Source organism: Sorex fumeus, unplaced genomic scaffold (genome assembly GCF_029834395.1).
Source record: "Sorex fumeus unplaced genomic scaffold, SorFum_2.1 ptg000265l, whole genome shotgun sequence".
NCBI lineage: Eukaryota > Metazoa > Chordata > Mammalia > Eulipotyphla > Soricidae > Sorex > Sorex fumeus.
In genome coordinates this window covers 42,950,505-42,978,120 of record NW_026606322.1, presented here as the reverse complement: position 1 = coordinate 42,978,120, position 27,616 = coordinate 42,950,505, and the positions used below count along the sequence as shown (strand labels likewise).

Here is a 27,616-nt window from a genome sequence, read left to right as displayed (position 1 = left end):
GCAGATTTCGGGTTGGAGGAAAGGCTTCTTCCGCGGTCTTTGCCTACTGCCCATCCAACTCAGAGAGACCGGCACGATGCTCAGTTCTCACCTCCAAAGCCAGTGGGGACCCGCGACTCGAGGTGCCCCACCCGCCTTTCCTCCAAGGCCCGGAGGGGTGGGGGGCTGCAGGGCGCGGACACCCTCGTCTGAAGACCGGGGGTGCGGTGGGGTGAGGGGCTAGACCGACCCTGCAGCCCCCACCCCCAGCGTGAGCTCTCCCCGCAGCTGCAGGCGCGGGGGAGCTGTCCCCGCGGAACCCCGAGACGCAGAACGTCGCAGCGGCGGGTCCCGGGGGCGGGCGCGCACGGCCCCGGTTGCCACGGCAACCCCACGCGCCCGGCTCCTCTGGAGCGCGCCGCGGCCTCGCCGGAAGTGACGTCGCGCACCTGCCGAGCGGGGCGGGGGTGAGAGGGAGGGCGGGGGAGCCGCCGGGTCCCGAGGTGCCGTAGCCGCCAGCCGGTCGGGAGCGCGCGAGGCGCCGGCTGCCGGGAGGGGAAAGCCGGGCCGAGAGCAGCCGCTGCGAGGGAGCCGCGGGCTGGGGTCGCCGGCATGGCGCTGCTGCTGCGCTTGGTGCTCCTGTGCGGGGTGGCGGGTGAGTGCGCGGGATGGGGGAGCAGTGGGTGCGGGGGGGATGCATTGGGCTCTGCTGGCCCCCGCGGCCGCCCGGGAGACAATGAGCCGGGGGTGGGGGGGGAGGGAAACGGGCGCTGCTCTGGGGGCGCTGCGGCAGGCGTGGCGGAGCTGGTGGGAATTGCAACCTGCTCCTTTTTTTTTTTTTTTTTTGTGCAGGGCTGTGCGTGATCCGGGAAGGTTAAAGCGGCTGGGAAGGGAGCCCGCCGAGGGGTTGGGGGCGTCCAGAAGGCTGGGGCGTGGGGGGGCTGGAGGGTGTGTGTGGGGCGCTCCGTTGTTGGCAGAACCGGGGAGCGAGCCCCAGAGTGAGGGGCGGCGTGCCAGGGCTCCCGGGGCGTTTGCAACGGGTGCCCTTGGAGGCTCTCCCGGCCCCTTCTGGGCGGCAGGTGCGGACTTTGCCTTATTATTTGTCGTCGTCGCCGTATTCCCTGGGTTAGCCGCCGTGGCGATTTGTCGAGTCGCGATTTTAAAACCCCATTGCAAAAAAAAAAAAAAAAAGAAAAGAAAAAGCCTTGGGCGGTGAGTTTTTCTTAGGGGTGGCGAGGAGACTTAATTTCATCAGGCCAGGATTAAATGCAGCCGGAGCGTTTCGGCGCGTCGGATCTGCCCAGGTCCCCTTCGAGAGAACGAGGAGCCCGGCTGGGACTGGGGGTGGAGATGGGGGTGGAGGGGGTGGAACCTTAGAAGAAATAGCCTCAGTCTCTTAATCCGTCGCGAGTCCTCGGCGCGAACTGGGGACTGGACGGTAACCCAAGGTAGGACCTGAGCGTGGACCATCCAAAGGAGGTTCCTGCTTGCCGTCCTGGGGCAAAGTGCAAAAGGAATTTTATTTGTTTATTTATTGATTGCAACCTGGGCTTTGAATCTATGCAAGTATAGATTCATTGCTTGGAGGGTGTGACAGCGGCGCGTGCTGGGCGATTCCCAAAGGATTCACCCAGTGCTTCTTCCACCCCCACCCCCATCCCCACCCCCCGACTGCGCCTTTCTCCGGAGTGGGAAAGAAGAAAAAAAAAGGCATTTAAAAAATGCCGAGCGTTCGAAGGCATCTCGTTGACACTTCAGATTACTGGTCTGTTTCTACCTCACTGTTGAACCAACCGAACTTGCGAGTCAGATGCAACGCCTGATAGCATTTTGCAACCAGAATGATCTAATGAAAAGGAAAATCGATAGGTAGGATGGCGGGAGGCTACACTTTGTAAAGCCTCGGGAAGAGAGAGAGAGAGAGAGAGAAGAGAGAGAGAGAGTGTGTGTGTGTGTTTCCTCCTAACGTTTTCCCCACCCCATGTGCCCTACAGCAGCAGAATCGGGTGGCCCTTGCCTTGGGGATGGCTCTCTGCTTCCTGTTGAAATGTTAATTCCATTGTTGGACGCCCCAGCTGTGAAGCATTACTCCTGGGGATCGCCATTCTATTAACAAGTGTAATCTTCCGATCTGAGTCTATAGCACCACCGCCACCTTTTTTAATAGATAGCATTTAGATTTCCAAAACCAAAAACCTTCCCACCAGTTTACATGTTATATTCCCACCTTTGTTTTTTGTTGAGGGACCAACGGAAGCTGTTGAGCTCACAGTATTTGTGCTCTCTGTGGGGGGGGGGGGGGGGAAGAGGGATATTTTAGGCTAGTCTAAGCAGAAAATGTGCTGGAGTATAAGCCAATGTAGATCTATCCCCAACCCCCCTCCACTTCCTAGCTATCTGGGTAATTGTCCGGATTCTACTTTCTTTCCAAATGTCTAGCGTTTTTCGTTCGGAATTGTCGCAACCATGGATATCATTTTGCTCAGAATATTATTTCTTGTCAGCTAAACGAGAAGACTATTTTTATTCCAATTTCCAGCTTAGGTAGCGGGCTCAAAACTGTATAATTAAGGTATGGCTTCCAACAGCTCTCCAGGTTCTTTTTAGAAATTAACTCAGCGATCATGTGATTGATCTCTGTAACCCGACAGAACAAGGTAGAGACTTCCATAATTAGAAAGTGCCTTGTTGTCAGTGGTAGGCTTCCTCTCAGTCTTTGTGTATGTGGGTTGTAAAGAGTTTTCTGTGGTATACTTGTGATTGTTGGTGGAATTCATTATGATGCGTTTTTTTGCCTTTCTAGTTTATAGCAAGCCCTCCTACTAGTAATTGGGTTCAGTACGGAGACAGTGGCAGTCGAGCAGTTAACAGTACTAGTAAAATTGAAGTCTTGAAGAGCAATAAATAAATGGTAGACACTGTTCTAAGACAGTACTTTTTTTTTTTTCTTTTTGGGTCACACCCGGCAATGCACAGGGGTTCCTCCTGGCTCTGCGCTCAGGAATTACCCCTGGCGGTGCTCAGGGGACCATATGAGATGCTGGGAATCGAACCCGTGTTGGCTGCGTGCAAGGCAAACGCCCTACCCGCTGTGCTATTGCTCCAGCCCAAGACAGTACATATTTTTTAACGCGAAGGATTCATCTCCTTGTACCTGAGGCATAGTTGCTGATGAAACTGAACCATTCAAGGGCACACATTTCCTCCTCAATTTCCTGTTCACTATTGTATCCTATCTCTAAAGTATCTATTCTCCTCTGATTATTTCTAATGAACATCTGTGTGCTCTTCTGCAGCACTTAACATTAATCCAGTGTTTCTCAACCTGTAATGACCTTGGCTCCCTTTCAGCTTTATTTCCTTCCTGTGGCCTCCTAGTCCTACTGTGGTTGGTCCGCTTGGCTTGTACCATGACCCCTCCTTTTATGCACTTTTCACTTGTGACTCTTTGGCATGTCCTGGGGGCCCATATGTCCCCAACCCCCCTTGAGAAATGCTGTACTAACCAACATTCTCTTACCTGTCACTGGTTATCTCTTTCTGAAGAATGTCCTGTTTTTCCAAAGTCAGGGAAGCATTTATTATCATTTCTTGATCTTGGTTGGATACTTTCAGGCACTGTGAGGAAGGATGGATCCAAGGAGTAGACTGGTGTTAGAAACAAATGTGACCCATGTATACCAGCATCATCATCTAGGGTCTTGTTAAGGGTTGGGGAAGTGCTGTTTTGTATACAGTGAGTGATTCAGTTCTCTCAGCCAGCCACTTGTTAATCCTTTGGTGTTAGGTAGACCTCTTCCTCTCTAGACCAACTGAACCTTTCTTCCTGGTTCAGTTGCTTTATATGCCAAGATCCCAGTGCCTTGAAATTTTTGCAGGAGCGAAGTGAAATGTTTTTCTCACTTTGCTTTATCCCAAGTCTTTCCCTTACATAAAGGTTATTAGGGCTGGAGGGATGATAGAGCAGGTAGGGAGAATGCCTTGCATGCAGCCAACAACTGAATTTGACCCCCAGTATCCAAATGAGTCCTTAAGCCCTACCGCGATTATCACTGAGCACAGAGCCTCACTGAGCAGAGCCAGGAATGAGGTGGATACGACCAGAAACAAAAACAAACAGATTATTAAGTGGGAATTTTCCTCTCCTTGAGATCTTTTGGTGGTGGTGGTGGTGGTGGAGTTGCACATAGGAATCTACTCCTGGGTCAGTGCTTATCCGGTATTTCTCTCTTTAATATTGACATTTCTGACACAACACTCCAGAGTAAATTCCCCCCCCCCCCCTTTGTGTTTTGGCACCGTATCCAACAACGTCACTCTTGGTGGTGCTCTGGGGAACAGATAGAGTGGGAGTCGGGGAGTGGAGGGGGAATTGAGCTTGTGTGAGGCTAGCACCTTAACTCTGTACTAGTTTCTTAGCTTGGAGAATGTTGTCGCCTCTTTAGGCAAGCTACCTTACAATGGCAGCTCTTGACCAATCTCATAGAAGGTTTGTGTCTACTAATGTATCTCACTGCCTCCCCTCGCAGAGGGGGCATTACTGATCTTGTTTATTGTTACACTCCCAGTGTCAGCTTGGGGTAGCAGCTAACCCAGGTTGGTCGTGGACCCAGGGCAGTCCTGTGTGTTCCAGGCACGCGCCCAAACTGCTGTACTATCTCCTTCCAGCCCCATGATCACACTTTAGGTGGACTCGGGTCTGAAAGCCATGCCAATAGCTTGAGAGGAGACAGGCAATGTTCGAAGTTCTTTGTCCTTGTGTTGTCACCCCTTGTGTTGTTCCTTAGGCCGTGAGGCTAAAAACTTGGGGAGACCCTACACTGAGAGACAGTCTCCGGAGTGCTGACGCTGTAACAGGAAAAACCCACAGATCTAGCATCGGAATCTCCATGGGACAATTTGTAGTCCCGTTTGAATCTCAGCAGAATGGCCTAGGGTGCCCTTTTGATCAGGGAAGTTACTCTGATGGGGATGCAATGGAAACAACCTGGTACTTGGCTGATTAAGTGACGAGAGAAAGACAGTGTGGAGAGCAGCAGTAAGGTGGATGGCTTGTGACAGTCATGATGGTGACTCATTGGCAGGGAATAAACAGGAAAGGAGCATGTCTAAGGGAGGTAGCGTTGAACTTAAGTTTGGACAAATTGAATTTGAGGTGCTGGAAGGGAATGGAGGTGAAGGAAACATACCCAGCAGGTCGAGTTTAATAAGTCACACTGGGTCTCAGGAGAGAGTGAAAATTGGTGATACAGAATGAAAACCAGTGCCAAGAGACAGGATCTCTGTAAGTAGGACAAACCAGTAGGACTGGGGACTAGGCATGTGTGATTTGGGGGGAATATCAACATCCCATTAATAGATTAGGAACCTAGGATAGTACAGAAAGTCCTTGGCTTCTGTCTTTTTTTTTGTGTAACAAACAGCAGTGCTTGGAGGTCTCTCCTGGGGGTGGTTAGGATTGCATTCCGCACAGGGGGTGGAATCCTGGCCTCCTGCATAGCTTGCACTGCAGCTGTGAACTATCTCAAGGCCTTGCCCCATCTCTTACATCTGCATCCAGTCCACTTGAATCAAGTTTAAGAATTCTGCCTGGGGCTAGGGAGGGACTTTGCCAAAGCATGGAGTAGGGCTTGGGCTTAATATGTACCACAGATCCTCTTTGCCCAGCACACGGTAAAGGGATGAATATATGTTACTGCTCCAGTCTCATCTTAATTTCTTGACTGCGCCCTTTTCTTCCCCTTTCCTTGTTTCTCCCCTTTCTGTGTTATATTCAGATCACCAGGTATGCTCAAATAAAAGCAAAAATTGAGACTCTGGGATGTATTTGTTGATCTGCACGTGCTGACTATGCACTTACCTGTCTTTCATCTGTCTCGTTTTTTGGGGGGTTTGTTGTTGTCATTCTGGCCTTACTTTTTGCTCTGTGCTCAGGGATCACTCCTGGGGTGCTGGGAATCGAACCTGGGTTTCCATGTCCACTGTACTATCTCCAGCTCTGAGTTTAGTTTTTAGACCACATCTGGCTGTGGTGCTGGGTGTGGGGGACCATCAGAATTCAAGGATTGAGCCTGGGACCCCCAAACCTTTGAACTATCTTCCTTTGTTCCTGTCTTGTATTTTTAAAGAAAGCATATCTAGTTAGGATGCATGTAGCCTAGTGTGTGCTCTGCATATAAAGGCTGTGAGTTCAATTCCCCCCTCCCCCCATACACACGCACACACACACAAATATAATACTTAAGAATAATTGTTAGAGTGCTTTGGAATTATAATATCCTGTCTTTCATCTGTCTGGTAAAAATAAAGCACAGTAACCCTTTCTAGCTTTGGTTCCTTACCTTTTTTTTTTTCAACTTAATTTTTTTGATGGAGTTGGACTAAAATTACAGATGGCAGAGTGTGGGGGAATAGGAAAAGGTCATATTGACTTGTACAAGAAGCTGGTATAGGGGCTGGAGTGATAGCACAGTGGGTAGAGCGTTTGCCTTGCATGTGGCCGACCTGGGTTCGATTCCCAGCATCCCATATGGTCCCCTGAGCACCACCAGGAGTAATTCCTGAGTGCAGAGCCAGGAGTAACCCCTGTGCAGAGCCAGGTGTGACCCAAAAAGCAAAAAAAAAAAAAAAAAAAAAAGCTGATATAATTAATGATTTGCTTATTATATTAGTGATATCTTGGAGTTCCTTTTTTTGTTTGTTTGTTTTCATTGTTTTGGGGCGTGGAAGTGCTCAACCTTTCTCCTGGCTCTGTGCTCAGGGCTCACTTCTGGAGGTGCTTAGGGGCTATACTGGGTGCCAGGGATTGAACAGGGGTCGGCTGCAAGCAAGTGCCCTACCTGCTGTACTTGATCTCCAGACTCTCTGTTGGCATTTCTTTGTAATTTATTCACTTTGTTAAATTCATTAGTGTCTTATTGAAGTCTGGGAAGAAAATTAGATATTTTCTTCGTCTGGTAATTTGAAGAGACTTTTTATCACTGGTGCTTCTCTCTGCACCCTGCACCCTTCCCCTGATTTGTTCTGTAGCATTTTCCCTCTCACCTCATTACTTCACCAACCAGTTAAGAGTTGAAGTTGGAGAGAACTTGACTCAAATGGTGCATTGTGTAGAAGACTTGTCTGGTCTGTTGACTTAATGGGGAGGGTGGAGTAAAGAGAGGGAGCTCAGTCTATTTGGGAAAGGTGTGAAATCAGCAACAAGCCTTAGTTTGTCTTTTGTTTAGTTGTCTTTTGTTCCTTGTGAAGGGGATTACCCAACTAACCCTGAGACTGTGTCAGTCTCTTTAGATTAGATTGCTTGCTTTCAAAGATAGATGTTGGAATTGGAATGACTTTGTTTCCCGTGACTTCTAAGAAATAAAAATAAAAATGTGCTTTGATTTCAAGAAGAAAAAAAAATACAAGCACACATGGTTACTTTTACATGTTCCAATCACTGTCACGGTCACTGTCCTCCTGTTCATCGATTTTCTCTAGTGGGGCCAGTAAAGTCTCCATTTTTTTGAGACTTGTTACTGTGTTTGGCATATCGAATATGTCACGGGTAGCTTGCCAGGCTTTGCCGTGCGGGTGAGATACTCTCGGTATTTAGCCGGGCTCTCTGAGAGGGGTGGAGGAATCGAACCCGGCTTGGCTGGACTGAACTGCACACAAGGCAAACGCCCTACGCGCTGTGCTATTGCTCCAGCCCACATGTTCCAATAGGGGAAGTATATAATCCAAATGAATTTTAAGAAGTTTCTCCAGAGGAAGGATTGACTGGGAAAGATGCTTGGATTGCCCATGAGAAATGCTCTCAAGGAATCCGAAGGCACATGCAGATACACTGAACTGGTGTCCAGCCACAGCTTTGTTAAACTGGAGAGTGACCCCAGGGCACCCTCCTCAACCTCAGGTTTCCAAGAAGAATGAAGAATACCAGATGATTCCCAAGGGGGTTTTCTCTAAAGGCCTGACAAAAGCTTCCCTGTGTTCTCTGCCCTGGGTAACTCCACGGTAAGAATTGAGAAGAATTGAGAAGACGTTTTAACCTACTGGATTGTTCTGTGTGAAACCTGATATTTTGAGACCCAACGGGAAGATCTGGGCTAGAAATGTGATCATACCTTACTTTCAAAGATAATTTCACAGAAAGTTCATTTGAACCCACTTTTCTAACAGCCTGGGGGCAGAAAGGACACATTGCACTGTAGTCTCATTTATAGGGATCGAGTTGTAAATAAAGGCCTCCAACTGGTAGGTTTGGCATGGATTCATCCATACAGTACTTTCCAATAAAAATATAATGCAAACCACGTGCATTATTTTAAAGTTTAAGAATTGGGGCCAGAAGAGAGGGCAGTGGGAGGGACCCTTGCCTTGCATAGGGCTGACCCAGTTTCCATCTCCAGCACCCCATATGGTCCCCCGAGACCCCTAGGAGTGATCCCTGAGCACAGAGCCGGAAGTAAGTCCTACACTTCAGGGTGTAACCCTGAAACAAACATAAGTTTAAGATATTCTGGTGGCCTCATTTAAGAAGAAAAGGCGAAATTAACTTGACTACATTTTATTTAATCCAATATAAAATATACTTTCCATATGTAATCAAATATAACATGAACAGAATTTAAAAAATTTTTACACTGGGGCTGGAACAATAGTAAGCCGGTAGGGCATTTGTCTTGCACGCAGCTGATCTGGTTCAATTCCCAAAATCCCATATGGTCTCCTGAGCAGCACCAGGAGTAATTCCTGAGAGCAAAGCAAGGAGTAACCCCTGTGCATCACCAGCTGTGACTCACACTAAAGCAAACTAACAAAAAAAATTTTTTTACACTGTCTTTGAAACCTGGTTAATATTCCACCTATTCCACATCTTTTTGCAGGAGCCACGTTTTAAATGCTCAGTAGTGGTAATAAGTGATAAGTGGTGTATAGCTTTTTATTGGGTCAACCCAGATCTAAAATTTGGAGCCTCAGTTCTGATTACCTGTCTTCCACCACCTTCCACCTTCCACAACATTCTACTAATTAGAAGGGCATGGGTGTGGTGTACCATCTAAGCATCTTTCTGAAATGGAACTTGCCTTTGGTATTGGTGTCCTGAGATTTTATCTCTAAAATGATTGTTTGTGTCACATTGTGTAGCTGTATTGCTGTTGGCAACAATCTAGTTCTTAGTTTCTTGTAATCATCAGTGTGTTACACTAAAAATTAGATTAGCTGCTCTTGATAGTTAAATATAAATTAACATTTTAGCTATAAGGCAGAACAACAAATGTATGTACAGAAATCACAGTTTTAATTTGCCTTTGAGGGAATTGGACCCATTTATGGAAAGGTGGAAAATATGGATAAAATGTCCCCTGCTAGTGGTCGCTTGGGACTTGTAAACTTACTTTGAGATACTAGAAAGTAATGCAGAGATTGAGGCAATCAAGTTAGACACGCTTATTAGGCAATCCTTTATTAGATTCAGGATTCTATAAGGAGACACTTGTCCATAAGTATCTTATTTTACTATAATGTTTATTTCTTGGGGCTGGAGGAATAGCACAGCGAGTAGGGCGTTTTCCTAGCATGTGTCCCAACTTGGGTCGATTCCCAGCATCCCATATGTTCCACTGAGCACTGCCAGGAGTGATTCCTGAGTGCAGAGCCAGGAGTAACCCCTGTGCATCGCCAGTATGACCCAAAAAGAAGAAAAAAAAATTCTTTGTATCTTTTTTGTTGTTGTTGTTGTTGTTCTCTACATGAGACATTGCTCCAGAATTTGGGGGGTGAGTACTGACTGTTTCCAGTTTGTGTTCAAGAGGTGAGCCTGACTGTTATGTTTATAAGCAAAGAGGTGTAAAGCAGAATTCTTTTTTCTTTTACTTTTTTTTCCCCTTGTTTGTATTTTTGGGACACACCTTCCAGTGCTCAGGGCTTACTCCTAGCTCTGCGCTTATTGATCACTCCTGGAGGTGCGCAGGGGATAGTATATGATTCCTGGGACCAAACCCAGGTGGGCCATGTGCATAGCAAGTGCCCGACCCACTAAACCCTCTGATCCCAAAGCAGATTTCTTAAAATGGAGCAATACATATTATCCTACTGAAGGCAATGAAAATACTCACCATGGCAACCCATCCACTTATGCAGAAATCCCCCGTTTTCATTTGCTTAGCCAGAGCATTCTGAAATTAGCATCGAGTATTAGAGATGAAGGTGAAGGTCGTACACGCCTGCAACTTCATTTGCTTTGGAGTCGCGATCCCAACACTCTCCTGACAGTGACCCTGGATCCTTGGAGGGCTGAGGGCCGTGGGTGGCTCACAGTGAATCCCGCAGATGGCATCTCTGCAGCTTCCCCTCTCGCTCCCCGGGCTAGTTCCATCCTCTCAGGTTGCTGCAGAAGTTCAAAGGGAGATGAGTAATAATGTGTGTGTTATGGGCGGAGAGTTGTAATAGGTGCTTCTGGAGGTAGGAACGAAAACACTCTCTGCACATTGTCCACCATGAGCTGCAGGCAGGGTGGGACGTGGGCTTCTGAAGCCCAGTTACAGGGCAGAGCAGGTGAGAGCAGGGCATGCGCTTAGAGAGCACGGTTTCTCTGGGCCCTTTCCGCTCCACCTGGTGGAGCCACCCCTGAGCCCGTGAGATTCATTCAAGTTTCTTGACTGCAGGACTGAGAGTTGCCTCTTTCTGCCTCTACTTCCACCCCAGCCTCACCATCAGACTTTGGCTTTCCAGGTTATCAGTTAGCACTGTGTACTTCCGTTTTCTAGCAAGTCTCCAAGCCTTGATACAGGGATTTTTTTTTTCTCCACTGTTCTTGGCAACCCTTTGTTATTTTTTTTTGGGGGGGGGGTCACACCTGGTGATGCACAGGGGTTACTCCTGGCTCTGCACTCAGGAATGACTCCTGGCAGTGCTCAGGGGACCATATGGGATGCTGGGAATCGAACCTGGGTTGGTCTCGTGCAAGGCAGACGCCCTACCTGCCGTGCTATTGCTCCAGCCCCACCCCTCTTCTTACACTGTAGCACTGTCCTCCCGTTGTTCATCGGTTTGCCCGAGTGGGACCAGTAATGTGTCCATTGTGAGACTTGTTACCGTGTTTGGTATATTGAATATGCCACGGGGAGCTTGCCAGGCTCTGCTGTGCGGAGGAAGGGGGGGGGCGGGTTGCCAGACTCTCCAAGAGGGGCGAAGCAATCCCGGGTCAGCCAAATATAAGGCAAACACCCTATCCGCTGTGCTATCGCTCTTATACATTGATTCCCCCCACCCCCAAACTTGAGAGCCTTTATTTCACTATCTCCCAGACTTCTATCGACTCATCCAACTCATTCTAGGCCCTTAACTACTACTTCTCTGCTTCTGTACATTCAAATCAGTGTTTCTCTCTTTTCCAAAAAGTACTATTTTTAATTTCCCCCACAGAGTTATAACTGGTTTGTAATGCCGAGGAATGTGTCATTGTACCACGCCTAGCACCCAATCACCAAAATGGCCCTTTTACTTCTTCCTCACTTTCTCCTGGTAACCACCATATGTTTCACTCAGCCTAGAAGTTTTGTTTCTTGTCACTTAATTTGCTTTAGTAATTCAGATTCTATTTTTGAGCAAAACCACTTGCAACTTTTATTTGTACTTCATTTAGTTTACTCACCTCAAAAGTCTATTCATTTTGTTCTAGAGGACACGCTTTCTTTTTTTTCTTTTCTCTTTTTGCATTGCTGGGGATTGAAATCAAAACTTTACACATGCAAAGCTTGACACACTTTTCTCTTTTTAGTTTTCTCTTTTTGCATTGCTGGGGATTGAAATCAAGACTTGACACATGTAAAGCTTGTGCCCTATCTGTGGATCCAGTCCAGCCCTGCTCAGGGGCTATTCCTGTCTCTGCTTAGGAGTGACCCCTGGCAGTATTGGAGGAATATAACGTCTCCTTTCTGCGCTGTTCCCCCATTTCACTTTCTTTAATGACATCTTAGTAGTTCATGGAGTATATATATAAAATCACAGTTTCTAATATTAGATTGTTCTCATCTTGGACTACTGCAGTCCTGCAGGTCAGTTGCTTTGCTGAGAAAACCTGTGGGTATGCTGTGTGTTTGGGGAGACTTTTCATTCTCCCATTTGGCCACAGTGTTCAGAAAAAATATTCATACAGTTTCTGATCATTATTCTCCCCTCTCCCCCCCCCCCCCCCGCCCCATTGTCATGGCCCTGGGGCTTCCATCTAGCAGAGCTGTTGTACAGTGCTCTGAGTACGTGGGCCCCCTGGGGATTGAACTCATAGCCTCATGCTGGTGAGCCATCCCCAGGTCTCTGTAGGGATGTTTATTTTTTATTATTTGGGGGCAGTTTTTTCTCTCGGAGAGCCCAGCAAACTACCAAGATTATTCTGCCCTCACAGCAGAACCTGGCAAGCTACCCGTGACATACTCGATATGCCAAAAACAGTAACAATAATGGGCCTCATTCCCCTGACCCTAAAAGAGCCCCCAGTGTGGCAGCATTGGAAGGATGAGTAAAGAGAGGCTGCTAACATCTCAGGCTCTTTGTGTTCCTGGAATGAGCAGACGTCATTGGGCCATACTAGCTTGCAACAGGGATGAATGGAGACGTCGTTACTGGTGCCTGCTCGAGCAAAGTGATGAACAATGGGATGACAGTGATATAGTGATACAGTGATATTATTTGGGGGAGGGCCATCCCCAGTGGTACCCCCAGTGTCTTGTTCCTGGCTCTGCACTCAGATTACTCCTAGGTGGGTTTAGGAGACCATATGGGGTACCAGAGATAGGACTTGGGTCAGCACTGCAAACACCCTACTTGCTGAATTACTGCTCCAGCTCTGTAGCTTTCTTTTGTTTTTATTGCAGAAAAGTTAAAAAATTAAAACTGTGTAACAGTATGAAATCCAAAGTTTGCTCAGGTTCATCAGCTTTAACTTCATCCTAGTTGGAGTCATGATATGATTCTGCAGTTGTTAACTTCTTTTCCCATTTTCACAATTTTTTCAGACCAGATGCAAAAACCCTCTTCAGTCATTTTTTTTCTTCCCTTTTTGTAGCTTAAGTGATGCTTATATACTAAGTTTGATAAAGAGAAAATAGAGACTCTCAGATACACATTATCCTCTTTTTTGGTTCTCTCCAGACTTTCCTCTTAACTGTAGCCATGTTATATGCCCTTCCCTTCAATCTTACTTACCTTTTATTTCATGTTTTATTTATTGTGTTTTGTGCCACAGCTGGTCTTGCTCAGGGCTTACTCCAGGCTTTGGGCCCAAGGATCTCCTTTGACGGTGCTCAGGGCACTGTTTACAGTGTCTGGGATCCAGCCAGGGTCCAGGCACATGCAGGTCAAGCAGCTAAGCCCTCTGCGGTTTCTCCAGCCTTCACACTTAACAGGCTCTTAAATCTCATGTGAGAGGTCTCATTTTTGCCCTGAGGTTTGTCCTTCAGCCTTCTACTCTGTGTATATATACACAATAGAAGACTATGTATCTATATCTATATCTATATATATCTATATATATAGGTATACACACAGTAGAAGACTGAAGGACATATATATAATACATATACATAAATATATACACACATGTGGCTTTTGGGGGCACACTTGATGATACTCAGGGGTTACTCCTGGCTCTGCACTCAGGGATCATTCCTGGTGGTGCTCAGGGGACCATATGAGGTGCCAAGGATTGAACCTGCAGTGGGCTGTGTGCAAGGCAAATGCCCTATCTGCTGTACTATCACACTGGCCCCACTGCTGTATACATTCTTAATATTTAATTATTTAGGCATTTTGGGACACACCTGGCAATCTTCAGGGGTTACTCCTATCTCTGCACATAGGAATCACTCCTGGTAGCGCTCGGACCACCTTGTGGGATACCGGGGATTGAACCCGGGTCACCCATGGGCAAGGCAAACACCCTAACCTACTTTCATTGTCTGCTTCTTCCCAGTGGAAGGTGGACAATATCAGTATTTCTGGGGAGTGAGAAGTAAGAGAGTTAATGCAGATAGAATGTTGGGCAGAGTTTCTAGCCAATGGCCAATATTGTCACTAGTAGTATTTATTGTTGAAGATGCAGATTTCTCCATTTCTATCCCATTTCTTTATTGGATGCCTATTCTTTGAATTTCCCACTGGGGATGGGAAGCTGGGGATTTATATTTAAAAAAAATGGGAAAGCAAATAAGTATACTTAATGTCACTTCTCTTTGTTATTAACCTATCTGACTGTAAGCATTAATTTTCTTAGCTCTAAGTACATATTAGCATATGAAGAACACATGGGAATTAAGCAACTTAAACTCCAGGAGAGCAGTGTGTATAATTTCTGCCTTCATGTGTTTTCTTCTCTGCTTTAGGATTATTTAAAAGCCTACTTGGAGTAGATAACTATTATTAATATATTAACATATTCAAAGTGTTTTTTCGCCCCCTTCTAGAAATAGTATTTAGGTGACTTACAAAAGAAATTCTTACCTGTTTTTGTCCCCCCTTCCCTTTGTTGTTGTTATGACCAGGCTCTTAGTACACACGCCTGGTTGTAGTGCCTAATATCTTTTTTTTTTTCCTTTTAAAATGTATTTTAGAAACGTTTGCGAAGGTTGGGATGGAGGGTGGTTGACACAACCCACTGGTGCTCGGGCTCTTTCCTGGGATCACTCCTGGGACCATGGATTGAACCTAAGGTTGCCTGCAAGGCAGATGGTCTCCTTGCTGTATTGTCTCCTAAAATTTAGTTTTTAGTTTATTTTTTTTCTTTTTGGGTCACACCCAGCGATGCACAGGATTTACTCCTGGTTCATTCATTCAGGAATCACTCCTGGCGGTGCTCAGGGGATCACATGGGATGCTGGGAATCGAACCTAGGTCGGCTGCATGCAAGGCAAACGCCTTACCCACTGTGCTGTTGTTCCAGCCCCCTAAAATTTAGTTTTTGGTGATTGAGGCTCCGTGATTTACAGTCCTGCTGCTCCATTCAGGAGAGTTTCTCTGCATGTAATCTTCAGCTGTGGAGCACAGAGCCGCAGCGCTGTCCGAGGTCCGCGCCCCTTGAGTTGCGGCGCTGGCACCGAGGCGCGCTGGGGACTGCGCTTAGCCAAGGCCTCCAGATTAAGGTCCTGCCTTTCAGGCGGCCACGCTGTGCTCACACAGGCTCTCGAGGGCCCGCAAACCGGGCTTTGGTGCTTGCACATTTCCTTTGTCCAGTTGCTGTGCTCACTGGAGGTTGCCTCCCCCCCCCCCCCCACTTCTGTGAGTGCAATCGCAGAGTGGGGCTGGGGTGCGACCATCGTTTGCCCCGGGGTGCTCCCGACCTCCAGGATGGCGCAGGATGTGGGAAACAGCCTTTGCTCACTGTTCCCTGGCAGGGCGGGTCCTGAAAGTCCCAGTGCTGTTCTCAGGGCCTCTGGGTGAGTTTTTGGAAGTCTTAGTCTTAGAGCAGCTTCCTGGTGAGAAGGAAGTTGGTACAGGTTGAAGTTAGAGAGCCTGGTGAAGCAGGGAAAGGAAACTTTTTTTTACAAGGCTTGGAATATTCCAGTACATAGACATCTATAATTATTTGTTAGACAACCAAACAAAGCTAGAGTTGTCTCGATGAAACCCTTAAACATACTAATTCTGATTTGCTCCTTTTGCTTTTTAATATTGCTTTATCATTTAATCATTTTGCAAAATTGTTTTTTTTTCCTCAAAAAACTTAATGCCATATGTTTTTTATAGTTCAGGTCTTTATAACACACCCTTTCTAAGGAACCAGAGAAATGCACAAGACTTTTCAAATGTAAATTAAATTTTTAAAAATATTTCTGTAGGAAAAATATGCATAAGCACAGGCAAATTTGCACTTAATTTTACTTTCTTTCTTAGACCCATTTGATATCATCCTACCTGGTCATTTTAAATCTTGCGATTCTATTTTTTTTTGCTTATTGGGTCACACCTGGCGATGCACAAGGGTTACTCCTGGCTTTGCACTCAGGAGTCACTCCTGGCGGTGCTCAGGGGACCGTATGGGATGCTGGGAATTGAACCCGGGTTGGCCGCGTGCAGGGCATACGCCCTACCCGCTGTGCTATCTCTCCAGCCCCGTGATTCTATCTTTAATAGAAAAAAGTTTTAACTTTTCCCCATGTTTATTCCCCCTGACCCCCACTATGTACATAAACCATCTTTCATCTCTGATGAATACTGTTTCCCTTCTCTTACATACTTTTGCCTGTGACTCTTTTTTTTTTTTTTTAAATTTATGGTTTTGGTTCCACACTTGGCAGTGTCTGGGGAACAACTACTCTTTATGGTCGGGGATCATTCTGGCAGAGCTCATTGGGTCACTCCTTGGGGCCACGTGATGACAGGGATTAAATCCAGACCCCTGCACAGAGCATGCGTTCCAGCCATTGAGCTGTCTCTGGCTCTGTCTGCCTGAAACTTTTGCTCTGCTATAGGAAATCAATCATAGTTAAAAATGATCCCCCCCTTCCCTGCCCCCATGCTGGGATCAAACTCAGGGCCTCACAGACACAAGGTATGTGCTCTACTGCATTTTCTCAGCCCATGACAATGGTAAATGAATTTGAAAATCTTCCCCCAAATGATGTCATTACCAAAACATTTCTGGAGGATTATATAGAGGGCATTAATTCAGTCTTTGTTGGACACAAAGATTGCTTTCTTGGAGAAGTACTAACCTGAGACCAAGGTAGAAGGAGTTAGCGAACAAGAAGGAAGTTGACATAAAATAGTGTGGGTGCTTAGTAAGGGGAAAGATGAAGAACTGGCTGGAGCACACCCTCGGGGCGGGAGATACTGAGAAACCAATACAGAAGGTTTTCAAGAGAATTAGGTGTCTGAGTCATTGTGCAGCTACTGGAGGGTTTAACCTTGGTGAAATTATGTCAGAATGTCCACCCCCACCCCCAAACAAAACAAAACAAAGCAGTTTCAGTGAAAACTCTCTTGATTGAAAAATAGAAATGGGTAGAATGAGGAAGTCAGCTATGACCGGAAGTCTGAGCAATCAGTTCTTTGTCCTTATTACGCATTAGTCACCTAGACCAAGAAAAAGATGGTACAGTTATTCCCTCCCACTCCTCCCACCCCCTTACCTCTATTGATGTGGTAGTTGCTGTGACCAGAATTTGCAAGTTGCACCCCCCCCCCCCCCACGTTGTTCCTCGTAAACATTTGTGTGATTCCCCATGAGATGGTGAGGGAGCTGTGTGTGTGGATTCCACCTTTTTTAGTTGCTGTGCTTGTGCCTGGGCTGGCCAGTCTCAACACTCTGGAATTGTGGTGCCCGGACATCTGACTCTGGTGGCACTGGAAATGACTCAAAGTGGCCCCAGGAGTCGCAGACAGCAGTGGGGGGCAGGTATGAGCAGAATGACCAGGATCAAGGGTGGTGCATGTAGATGATACCAGGGATTAACCTCAGCCTGATGTTGGCATGGAAGGTGTTTGGGTCAGTGAGCCTACTCCAGCTCCCAGCGGGCCGGACACCAGTTCTGATGTGTATTTCCATATCACCAGATACTGCTCAGACTGGCTAGGTGGATTTGATCTCTTTTCTCTCCCTTAATGCTGGGACCTGAGTGGCTTGTGCTCAGCTACTGAGCCACACCCTCTGTCCACTGCCTGGGCACTTCCCCTGATTTAACACTGCCTACATTGAGGATATGCTTAGATCCTGCAGATAAAGACTTTTTGCCATAATGGGGCCAGGGTGATTGTATAGTAGATAGGGCATTTGCGTTGCACAGGGCCGGCCCAGGTTCAATCCCTAGTTTCCCATGTGGTCCTCCAAGCTCACTGGGAGTGATCCTGAGTGCAGAGCAGGAGTGAGCTCTGAGCATCACCAGGTATGGTCAAAAAGAAAAAAAAAACAGTGCTGTAATACTGCTGCCCCTCTATTACCCCATACTGCTCCCCTCATCCTTATCCCCACAGATGCCAGTTGTAAACCCAGATTGACAGTAGTATTTTGACCAACTGGTCATAGATCAAAGGTTCCCCCACCCCCAGAAGACATTCTACTTAGTAAATCATTTCGAAGTATATACGAGGTTATAATTCAGGAACAGCCAGATGGGAGAGGTTCCTCGGGCAAGATTCAAGGGCCGTGCGTTCTCTGTCCCACATCTCGGCAGCTTCACCTGACCTGTGATTCTCTGAGCACCAACCTTTTGGGGTTCTATGGAGGCTCCTTTGCACACCTATGGCTGATTAAACTCTTGGTCATTGGCAAGAGAGCACAGTTTCTAGCCCCTCTTTCCTCTCGAGTGTGAGGAATGGGGGTGGAGTGGGGTGAAATGAATGCCCCTCAGTTTGTAGAGTTGCTTTCTCCTGCTACCACCCCCATTTTTACACTAAGACTTTTTCTTTCTGGTAGTCACAAAGATAAAACAACAAAGGATACCTTTTTGCATTCTTTTTGAGATGGTGCTGTGACCATTCCCAGGCAATCCTACTCTTGCTCTTGACTCTGTGCTCGGGGGCCACTCCTGGGAGTCCTTGGGAGATCAAATGCTATGCTGGGGATTGAACCTTATTCTTTTATTTATTTTTGCTTTTTGCACTTGAATTGTGCCCGGACATCTGACGCCCGGTGGTGCTCAGGGGTTACTCCTGGCTCATGCATTCAGGAATTACTCCTGGCAGTGCTTGGGGGACCATATAGGATGATGGGAATTGAACCCGGTTCATTGCATGCAAGGCAAATGCCCTACCTGCTGTGCTATCGCCCCGGCCACTTGAACCTTATTCTTAATTCCAAGAGTTTTAGTTTTTCTGTCAGTAATGGACAAAGGTGAAATTATTTTTAGTTGCTCTTTGATCAACTGGGACAAAGATTAAATAGTGTATGTGGTGTCTTGGATTGACGCACGACCTCAGATATGGAAGGGAAGTGCTCTACTGCTGCAAATACATATTCTTAGTAAAAATCACAGTATGACAGGTTTTTAGGTGGCACTAGAGCTACCCCTATGACCTCACTGTAAGTTAGTCATCTCCTTGCTTAAAGGCCCTGTGTCTAATTTATTAATCAGATGGTCGGGGCAGGAGTTAGGGCTCAACATAAAATTTAGCAGGACATAGTATGAATTCATAATCCAGTCTTCCCCAAAGTGGCATATTATTGGCCAGAGGAATACAGTGGGTAGGGCATGTGCCTTGCATGTGGCAGACCTGGGCTTGATCCCTGGTACCACACATGTCCCCCAAAGCACTGCCAGATGTAAGCCATGCATACCTCTGGATGTGGCCCAAACCAACATTTATTATTATTATTATTATTATTATTATTATCATCATCATCATCATCATCATCATCATCATTTTTAAATGGGCTTTATTTATTTAGGCTTCTTTTGGGTCACACCTGGCGATGCTTAGTGGTTACTCCCAGCTCTGCACTCAGGAATTATTCCTGGCTGTGTTCAGGGCACCATATGGGATGTGAGGAATCAAACCTGGATCCACCATGTATAAGGCAAATGCCCAACCCGCTGTACTATTGCTTTGTCCCTCCCCCCACTCCCTGATATTTTTTTATTTAAGCATGGTATGTTAAAGTATGAAGGTACCGGCATGAAGGTACGGCAGAGGAACAAAGGCATGCGGGTCCCGGGACTGAGATCTCCAAGCCTGCTCGGATCAGGGCTGTGAGCAGGCTTGGAGATCCTGGGGCTGAGCATCCTCCACCCAGATCCTCCATCTTCCAGTAGGCAGGGGTCACACCCACCAACTAGCCCCCTTGCTCCGTATAATCCCATCAACGGCCAAGACCCAGAGACTAAAACTCAGCTCCCAGAAGCGCGTGGCCGCATTTGCGGCCGCACAACATCTTATTACCTCATTCCTCCTTTGGACAAACTGGCAGGCTACCGAATGTAACCTGCCCACACGGCAGAGTCTGGCAAACTCCCCGTGGCGTACCCAATATGCCAAATACCAGTAACAATGATGGGTCTCATTCTCCTAACCCTGAAAGAGCCTTGAATATGGCACTTTTTAAAAAATCTCAGGACTAGGACGAAGGAGACGTTACTGCGCCTGCTCGAGGCAATGGACGAACAACAGGATGGTCGTGATCGTGATCGTCAAAAATTGTTCTCTTCGGCTGTAGATTATTAGTTATCTGGTTTGATGACTAGCTTTGCTGAAAAATGAATAGAATGAAACTGTAGATGTTAGTGTTTTTAAGTATATAAATGTTTATATAGTTTTAAAGGGCTGGAGTGATAGCACAGCAGGTAGGGCGTTTGCCTTGCACACGGCCGACCTGGGTTTGATTCCTCCGCCCCTCTCGGAGAGCCCGGCAAGCTACTGAAATTATCCTGAACGAATGGCAGAGCCTGGCAAGTTCCCTGTGGTGTATTCAATATGCCAAAAGCAGTAACAACAAGTCTCACAAATGGAGACGTTACTGGTGCCTGCTTGAGCAAATCAGTGAACAATGGGAGGACAGTTCTACAGTGCTATAGTTTTGAAAGGAGCATTCTCATTGTCAATGAGTTACTACCACAAGAAAAGAGTGAAATAAGTTCCACTTAAACATAAAAAATGAAATTGAGCACTTATGAACAGAAATCATCAAAATTGGAACGATAAAATTAACAAGAGGTCTTCTGAAAGGTGGTAAAACTTGCCTGGTGTCTAATAAGATTGAAATACTCTGTGGAAATGAGAGAAACCAGGTTTCTTTTAGGACTTTTCTCACACTTGCTCTATCCTTTCTCCCGTGCAAGCTCTCTTCCCACCCATCTCATTTTGCAGAGTGGCATCTGGACTATTATTGCCAGCTTGTGTCTGCGCTCCGGCCAGGAACCCTCCCCGGGCTGTGGCCTTGCTCGGTTGGGGGAGGGGGTGTTGAATCTCCCTGTCCCCCTGTTTGGCCCACTATTCCCTGGGGCCTGTGCAGTGAACTTGGGTGGTGACTGGGAGTTCATGGTCCTTCGTGCCTGATGCTGGCTCTAGCAGTGATCTTAGCCCGGCTGGTTGGACTGGGTGGGCCCAGGGCTTTCGCCGCTTCAGGAAACTCCCTGCAAGTCAAGCCCAAGCAGGCTGCTCAGTGGCGAGGTGTCTACGGCTGCACCCCTGCCAGGGCAGCTCTAAGAGGAGGCTGGCTTCTCCTTCCAGCTTCCAGGGAGCGAAGTCTGGCCTGGGGAACAGAGCAGCCAGTGGGGTGTGCTTGCTAACAAGCAGCCCAGCTGTAGGAAACCATGGGGTGATCTCTGCCCGTGGGGGTGTGGTTGCCATTTGGCAGAGGTGGCCCTGCCTGGGCGAGGTCTGTTTCTCAGGTAGGAGCAATCTCTCCCGATAGCACTCCTCCCTGCCTAGGTGATTGGAGTGTTTGCCCACATGATCTGTTACTGTGGAGACTAATCCTGTGTGTGTGTGTGTGTGTGTGTGTGTGTGTGTGTGTGTGTGTGTGTGTGTGTGCATGTATGTAGGTGCAGCTCTGCTATCAGCAAGACTGTGAGAGCTCACCAAGGTGGAGCTGGTCAGCAGCTGGACTTGTCCTTACTTCCTCCATTTCCCTGCCTCCCCTGCCAAGGTCCAATGTATGGGGCCCAGGGTCGGGGTGCTTGAGTTTCATGTTCTCCCTCCCCTTGCGCTCCCTAAGTACCAACCTCTTGGAGCTCACTTCCTAGTCGCAGCCGGGCTTGTTGCTGGTGAGGGCGGCCCTGTGGGAGGCGGTGATGGCATCTCAGGTTGGCTGAAAGGTAGGCTTGCTGGGATTGCAAGAGGAAGTAAATGTGAGTTCCCCTGCTGAGCTGCCTATGCCTCACCCTCCAAAACTGATCGGTTGTGTCAATATTTAGTCGGGCTTGTATTGATCTGAGTCGGGGTTGGCTCTACCCGCTCTCCAGACAATTTTTTCACTAGGAGTTTTAGCTGCAGAGAACTGTGTTTACCTAGGTCCCTTGCCCCAAGCTCTTTTTTTTTTTTGTTTCAGCTGGATGAGCTTAGTGGGGGGTTCCCTCCCTAATTTGCCTGCCTGTAGGCATTTTAGGTTCATCAAAACAAACTGTGTTTTTCTGCCACAGAGTATTCCAGTTATTAATGTTCTTGACATGTCACCTCTTGTGAGAGTTCAGCCTGGGCTCCTAAACACAGGTTTACACGTGGATATTTCACAGGTGTGTCTAAGTTGTATTAATTTGTGCCACAGGCTGCTTGAGGCACTGTGCCAAGCAAGCTCAGACTTCTGTTTCCTGTGAAGGAACTGGCACCTGTGATTTATTTTGCTTTGCCTCCCCTTCTTTTCCCAGGCCCCAGACTGGTGCTCTGTGTACTTGAGGCATCCAGACTTGCTGGATTGTTACTTTATTCTGTGGTGCATTTCCCTGAGTGGGCAGTGGCTGTTCCTGCTCCCACTCCCGAGTGGGAAGTGGAACAATCCAGGGCTGTTGCAGTCGTCTGGAGCTGGGGATGCTTTTCTTGATTCATTCAAACAAGGCTGGAGGGCTGGAGCAATAGCACAGCGGTAGGGCATTTGCCTTGCTCGTAGCTGATACTGCCGACCCCAGTTCGATTCCTCCGCCCCTCTCAGAGAGCCTGGCAAGCTACGGAGAGTATCTCACCGGCCCACAAGGCAAAGCCTGGCAAGCTACTCTTGACTTATTTGATATGCCAAACACAGTAACAACAAGTCTCACATTGGAGCCGGTATTGGGCCTGCTAGAGCAAATTGATCAACAACGGGAAGATAGTGCAGTGCTATTCAGACAAGGCAGATTTCCAGAGGGGTGCTGAGCCTTCCTGTGTTTTCCTGAAAGGGAGATGTTTAGGCTAAGTCAGTTTGAGCATCTCTTCTGCTGTGAAGTGCTTTGTTGATTGCATAGATCTTTTTCTTTTCTTTCTTTCTTTTTTGGATCCAGTTGCCTATCTCGTAATTCACACCTAGGTGAGAGGACCTGGGATGTATCACTGAATCCCCAAATGACACATTCTCTCTAATACCCTTTGCTTGTACCCTCTCTGCTGTCATCTTGCTGGTATAAGGAAAAACAGAAAATGTGTGTCAAACTTTTGTTTTCCCCAGTAACAGAAGCACAATCTTTTCTATAGCACATACCTATTGAAACTTAGTTTCCTGTTCCAAAATTTTTGATATAGTTACATTTGTGTTTTTCTTTCTCTTTTCTGGAGCACTGCTCAGGATTTGCTCTCGGCAGCCTCAGTGATCATGTGTGCTCTGACCTGTGCCTCAGACCTTGGACGCAGACAGAGCAAACGCTGACACATTATGGCCCATCATTGATTGTTTTCTTCATGGTTTTGTGTTCCTTATTTTTTCCTAAGGTTTTTCACATTAAAATTTCTCATCTCTAATTTCTCTTTTTTAAAAATCAGTCATGGTTTTGTTAGCACTTTCCCGCATCCCTATTTTAAGATTGCCAGAAGGAACAGATAACTGAAGACCATCTAAATGAACATGAGGTTAAAACCTGAAATCAGTGAAATCAACGCTTCGATTTTGAATCAGTTCAAAACAAAATTAAAATTTTTTTTTAATAAAAAATTTATGTATTTTTAATTTTTAGAGGGAATCTTTGTGGGTTTTAAAAAGTTTTGTTTGGGATTTTTTTGTTTGGTTGTTTTGTTTTGCTTGTTGGTTTTTTGGGTCAAACCTGTCTATACTCAGGACTTACTCCTGGCTCTGTACTCAGAAAACACTCCTGGCAGTGCTTTGGGGACCAGATGGGGTGTCAGGGATCAAACCTGGGTTGGCCACGTGCAAGGCAAACACCCTACCCGTGGAACTACTGCTCCAGCCCCATGTTTGTGGGTTTTGGCCATACCCATAATTGGCTCAGAACTAGCTCCTGGTTCTGCTCTCAGGGTACCTTATGAGGTGCTGGAGCTCGAACCCTGGTTGGCCACACGCAAGGCAGACACCTTAGCTGTTATACTATCTCTCCAACCCCTAATTTTTAATTTTATTTTTTTTGAAAATTTATTATTAAGCACCATGGTTTACAGTGCTCTTAAAGACAGGGTTTCATGTATAACAAAGACCCTTACTACACTCTACCCCAGAGTTTGTACTTTCCTCCATCCACCGTTTTCCCAGTGTCTTCTCCCCAGCCCCCATCATCCTAATCCCTCTCCATCCTTCCCCTGTGGTCAGCTTCCTGCTGAAGACCACTGCTGAGTTTCTGGTACCTTTAGACACTAGTTATCCCTCTGTTGTTTCTTTGTATCCCACATATGTGAGAGTTCCTTCTGCATCTGTCCCTCTCCTTCAGACTAACTTCACTCAGCTTGACTTTCTCTAGATTCATCCACGTAGAAGCTAATTGCGTGATTCATCTTTTCTCAGGGCCAAGGGTGTAGATGTACCATAGTTTCTTTATCCAGTCACCAGTTCTTGTTCACTTGGGTTGCTTCCAGATTCTGTCTGTGTGAACAGAGCTGTGGTGAACATAGGAGTGCAGATGTCTTTTTCTCAGTAGATTTTTTTGTGGGGAGGACCTCTTGGGGCTGGTGCTAAGAAATGCCATTGCTAGGTCAGATGGGACCTACTTCCTAATTTTTTGAGACTTTTCCATATTGTTTTCCATAAAGACCGGGCTGTCTACATTGCTGCCAGTAATGAGTGAGCATCTCTTTTTTTCCCACAACCACACCAACACTAGTTATTGTTTTTATGGTGTGTACCCATTTTACTGGTGTGAGATACCTCATTGTTTTGATTTACATAAGTGTCACGGACAATTTTTTCACGTCTTTGCATCATCTGTGTGTCTTCTTTGAAGTTTCTGTTGGTCTCTCCCTTAAAAATATGATCCTTTGTTTAAAGAAAGAGTGCTTTTGTCCCTCAGTAGTTCTGCTTCATTTTGAAAGTAGAAACAGTTCTTCATAAGGCTCTAGATATGAGAGCAATCATATTAAGGGGTAAAAAGAAAAAAATCCTGAATTCATTATCATTTTGATGTGCAGATGGTAGTTAGAGTAGGAACTAGAGACCTTAAAGATCCAAGTGATTTGGAATATAGAGATATAAAAAAAAATTAGACAGGGGCTGGAAAGAAGATAGTACAGTGGGTAAGGCACTTTCCTTGCCAGGATCAGCTCCTTCAGTATGGTCCCCTCAAGTCCTACATGGACTGATCCCTGAGCGCACCTTAGAGTAAGTCCTGAGCACCGCCAGGTGTGACCCAAAAACAAATAATTAGAAAAACTGGCAGATGTTACTTCAGTCATTGCCAAAATGGGATGTGATCTAGTTTATTTATATCATCTGGTGCTGAGCACTTATTAACTGGACTCAGAATACCTTGTGGTTGATAATGTGTAACAAGTCGTCATGCTCTGAGTATAAGTTTTGAGTAAAGATCTAAGATTTGTCGCTTCGTTTATTTTTTTAAAATTTTTTATTAGTGAATCACCATGAGGTACAGTTACAGATTTACATATTTTCGTGTTTGTGTTTCAGTCATGCAATGCTCGAATACCCATCCCTCCACCAGTTCCCACCCTCTATCACCGACAATCCCAGCATCCCTCCCACCCCCTGTCACTTAGTTTTTAAACCATGTTTGAATCTCCAGGTAGCTTGCAAGTTAATTTATTGTGCATTTTACCACATAAGTAGAATTGGCTAGTACTGGGAAAGATTCCCCAGATTCCTCTTGATTGAGGCTGAGTGTCTGTTTTTCGTCATCAGGAGTTGATGACTGTTGTATGTCAACACAGAAAATACTCAGCAAAGAGGCCCCTTCAGTGCTGCTAGAAAAGCCAGTAACTTTTTTAGGATCTTCAGATTTTTATTCATTTTGATACACTACAATGAAGAGCAGTTGAATGTTGTAAACCTTTTTGAAAAGAAATTTCTGGAAAGCCATTACAAAGTCCTATTTCCCAGTCATGCACATAATTTAAAAAATCACAGTGTAAACCAAATAATGGGCAATCACCTTACTTAAAATCCCAGTTGTCAGAAACAGCTGCTGCTAATACTTCGGTATGTATGTTTCTAGGCTATTTTTATACACCTTTTCTAAGGTTCTCTTTCAAATGATAAAAGTGAACTTTTAGATATCAAAAAACAGGATAAAGATGCTATCATGAAAATGAGTTGCATTTTCTTGTTATGATTTTGCTTGAAACTACTTGTGAACTTGAGTTTGGACTTGAAGTTTTACATTTTTAGTTAATTGATGTAATTTACCTTTGTGTTTTTTGAGGGGGTGTTTTGCTTTGGGGCCACACCCAGCTGTTCTAAGGGCTTACCCCTGGCTCTGCACTCTGGGAGTCACTTGTGGTGGGCTCTGGGGACCAAATGAGGCGCCAGGGATCAAATTCAGGTTAGCTGTGTGCAAGGCAAGCACTTTACTTGCCTGTCTCTGCTACCCTTCTTCCATTTAACTTTTTAATTTGATTTTTACAAGATAATAACGAGTCATTGACTAACTTAATTTTACTCAAGTAGTTTAATTGTATTTATAAAGCAAAATTACATTCGCAATTATTTATTTTTGTTTTTTTAATTTTTTAGCATATTGAGATTGTTCTAATTCTCATACTAATCAGACATTGTTATTCAAAAATGTTAACATTTATGATTTTGATGTATAAAATGACTTCACCTTGATGGAGCATCAGTCAGTTTCAGTTTGAGACTGCCTCTCTATTCCCTCATGCCACCTGCTTGGCATCTGAATTTCGTAACCAAAGGCGAAAGCTCTGTCATCATTCATTACTGTCTGTTTCCTCGTTTCTCTGCATGCCACAGATAAGTGAGGTCTGCTGGTGTCTCTCCATCTACCTTTGACTTATTTTGCCTAATAGGATGCTTTCCAGTTCTGTTGATCAGCTAACTACAAGATTTCATTTTTCCCTTATAGCTGAGTAGCATTCTGTTTTGTATACCACAGCCTTTTTTAGTCATTCATCTGTTAGATTTATTGGACAGATTAAAAGCTGACAACAAATAATAGTCACTGTGGAAAGGAGCTTTTCAAGTAATAGGCGCTGCCTCTGGTGGAATAGTGTTTTCAATATTTTAGAATCGATCACACTTAACGTTACCAGTTCTTTATACTAAAGTGCATGGAACTCTCATTAGTAAGCAAAGGTGCCCACAGTTTCTATGTTTATGTAACTAATGAATGAATAGCAAATTAGAATCAACATTTTAAATATTCACTTTAGAATGCATGGCTTTATGGGGAAAAGGTAAACTCATCGGCTTTTGGAAGATGTAACAGAACTGCCTTTTATTTAGCCAAGTCAGCTTCACTATAAAATCTATAAAGTGGAGAGGAAAAATTAGAGCGTATGTTTTGTGCCAGTCAGGTGGTATGGATCGCATATGGTAAAGTACTGTGGGTGTTCATAGACAGCAAAAGTATAATCTGGAGAGGGAGAATGTCTTAGTGAATGAGGCAGGAGTGGAGCTCAGTTTATTTATTTATTTTAAATATAAGCTGTTCACAGGATCAATTATTGATTCAGGAGAGTCATGATTATATAAAAATAAAAAATCAGAGTTTAAAAAGAAATGTGGGCATGACTAGTGATTGGGGTAGGAAACCTGAGATAATAAGGGAGTCCATTGGGGCTGAAAAGGTCATTTGGATTATGCAGGATGATGAGGCTTCGTGGTGTAATGAGTTTTTTT

At 45.8% G+C, this 27,616-nt stretch overlaps 1 protein-coding gene across 2 annotated transcripts in view; it reads left to right on the top strand.

Moving 5' to 3' along the window:
• The first annotated feature begins 532 nt into the window (after window positions 1-532).
• The window catches only part of CXADR (CXADR Ig-like cell adhesion molecule), a 67,884-nt gene continuing 40,800 nt past the window's right edge, over window positions 533-27,616 (top strand). For both annotated transcript variants that reach the window (XM_056109226.1, XM_056109225.1), the window contains exon 1: window positions 533-634. In XM_056109226.1, the coding sequence (XP_055965201.1) occupies window positions 592-634 (43 nt within the window). In that variant the 5' untranslated portion in view covers window positions 533-591. The remainder of the gene's footprint in view (window positions 635-27,616) is intronic.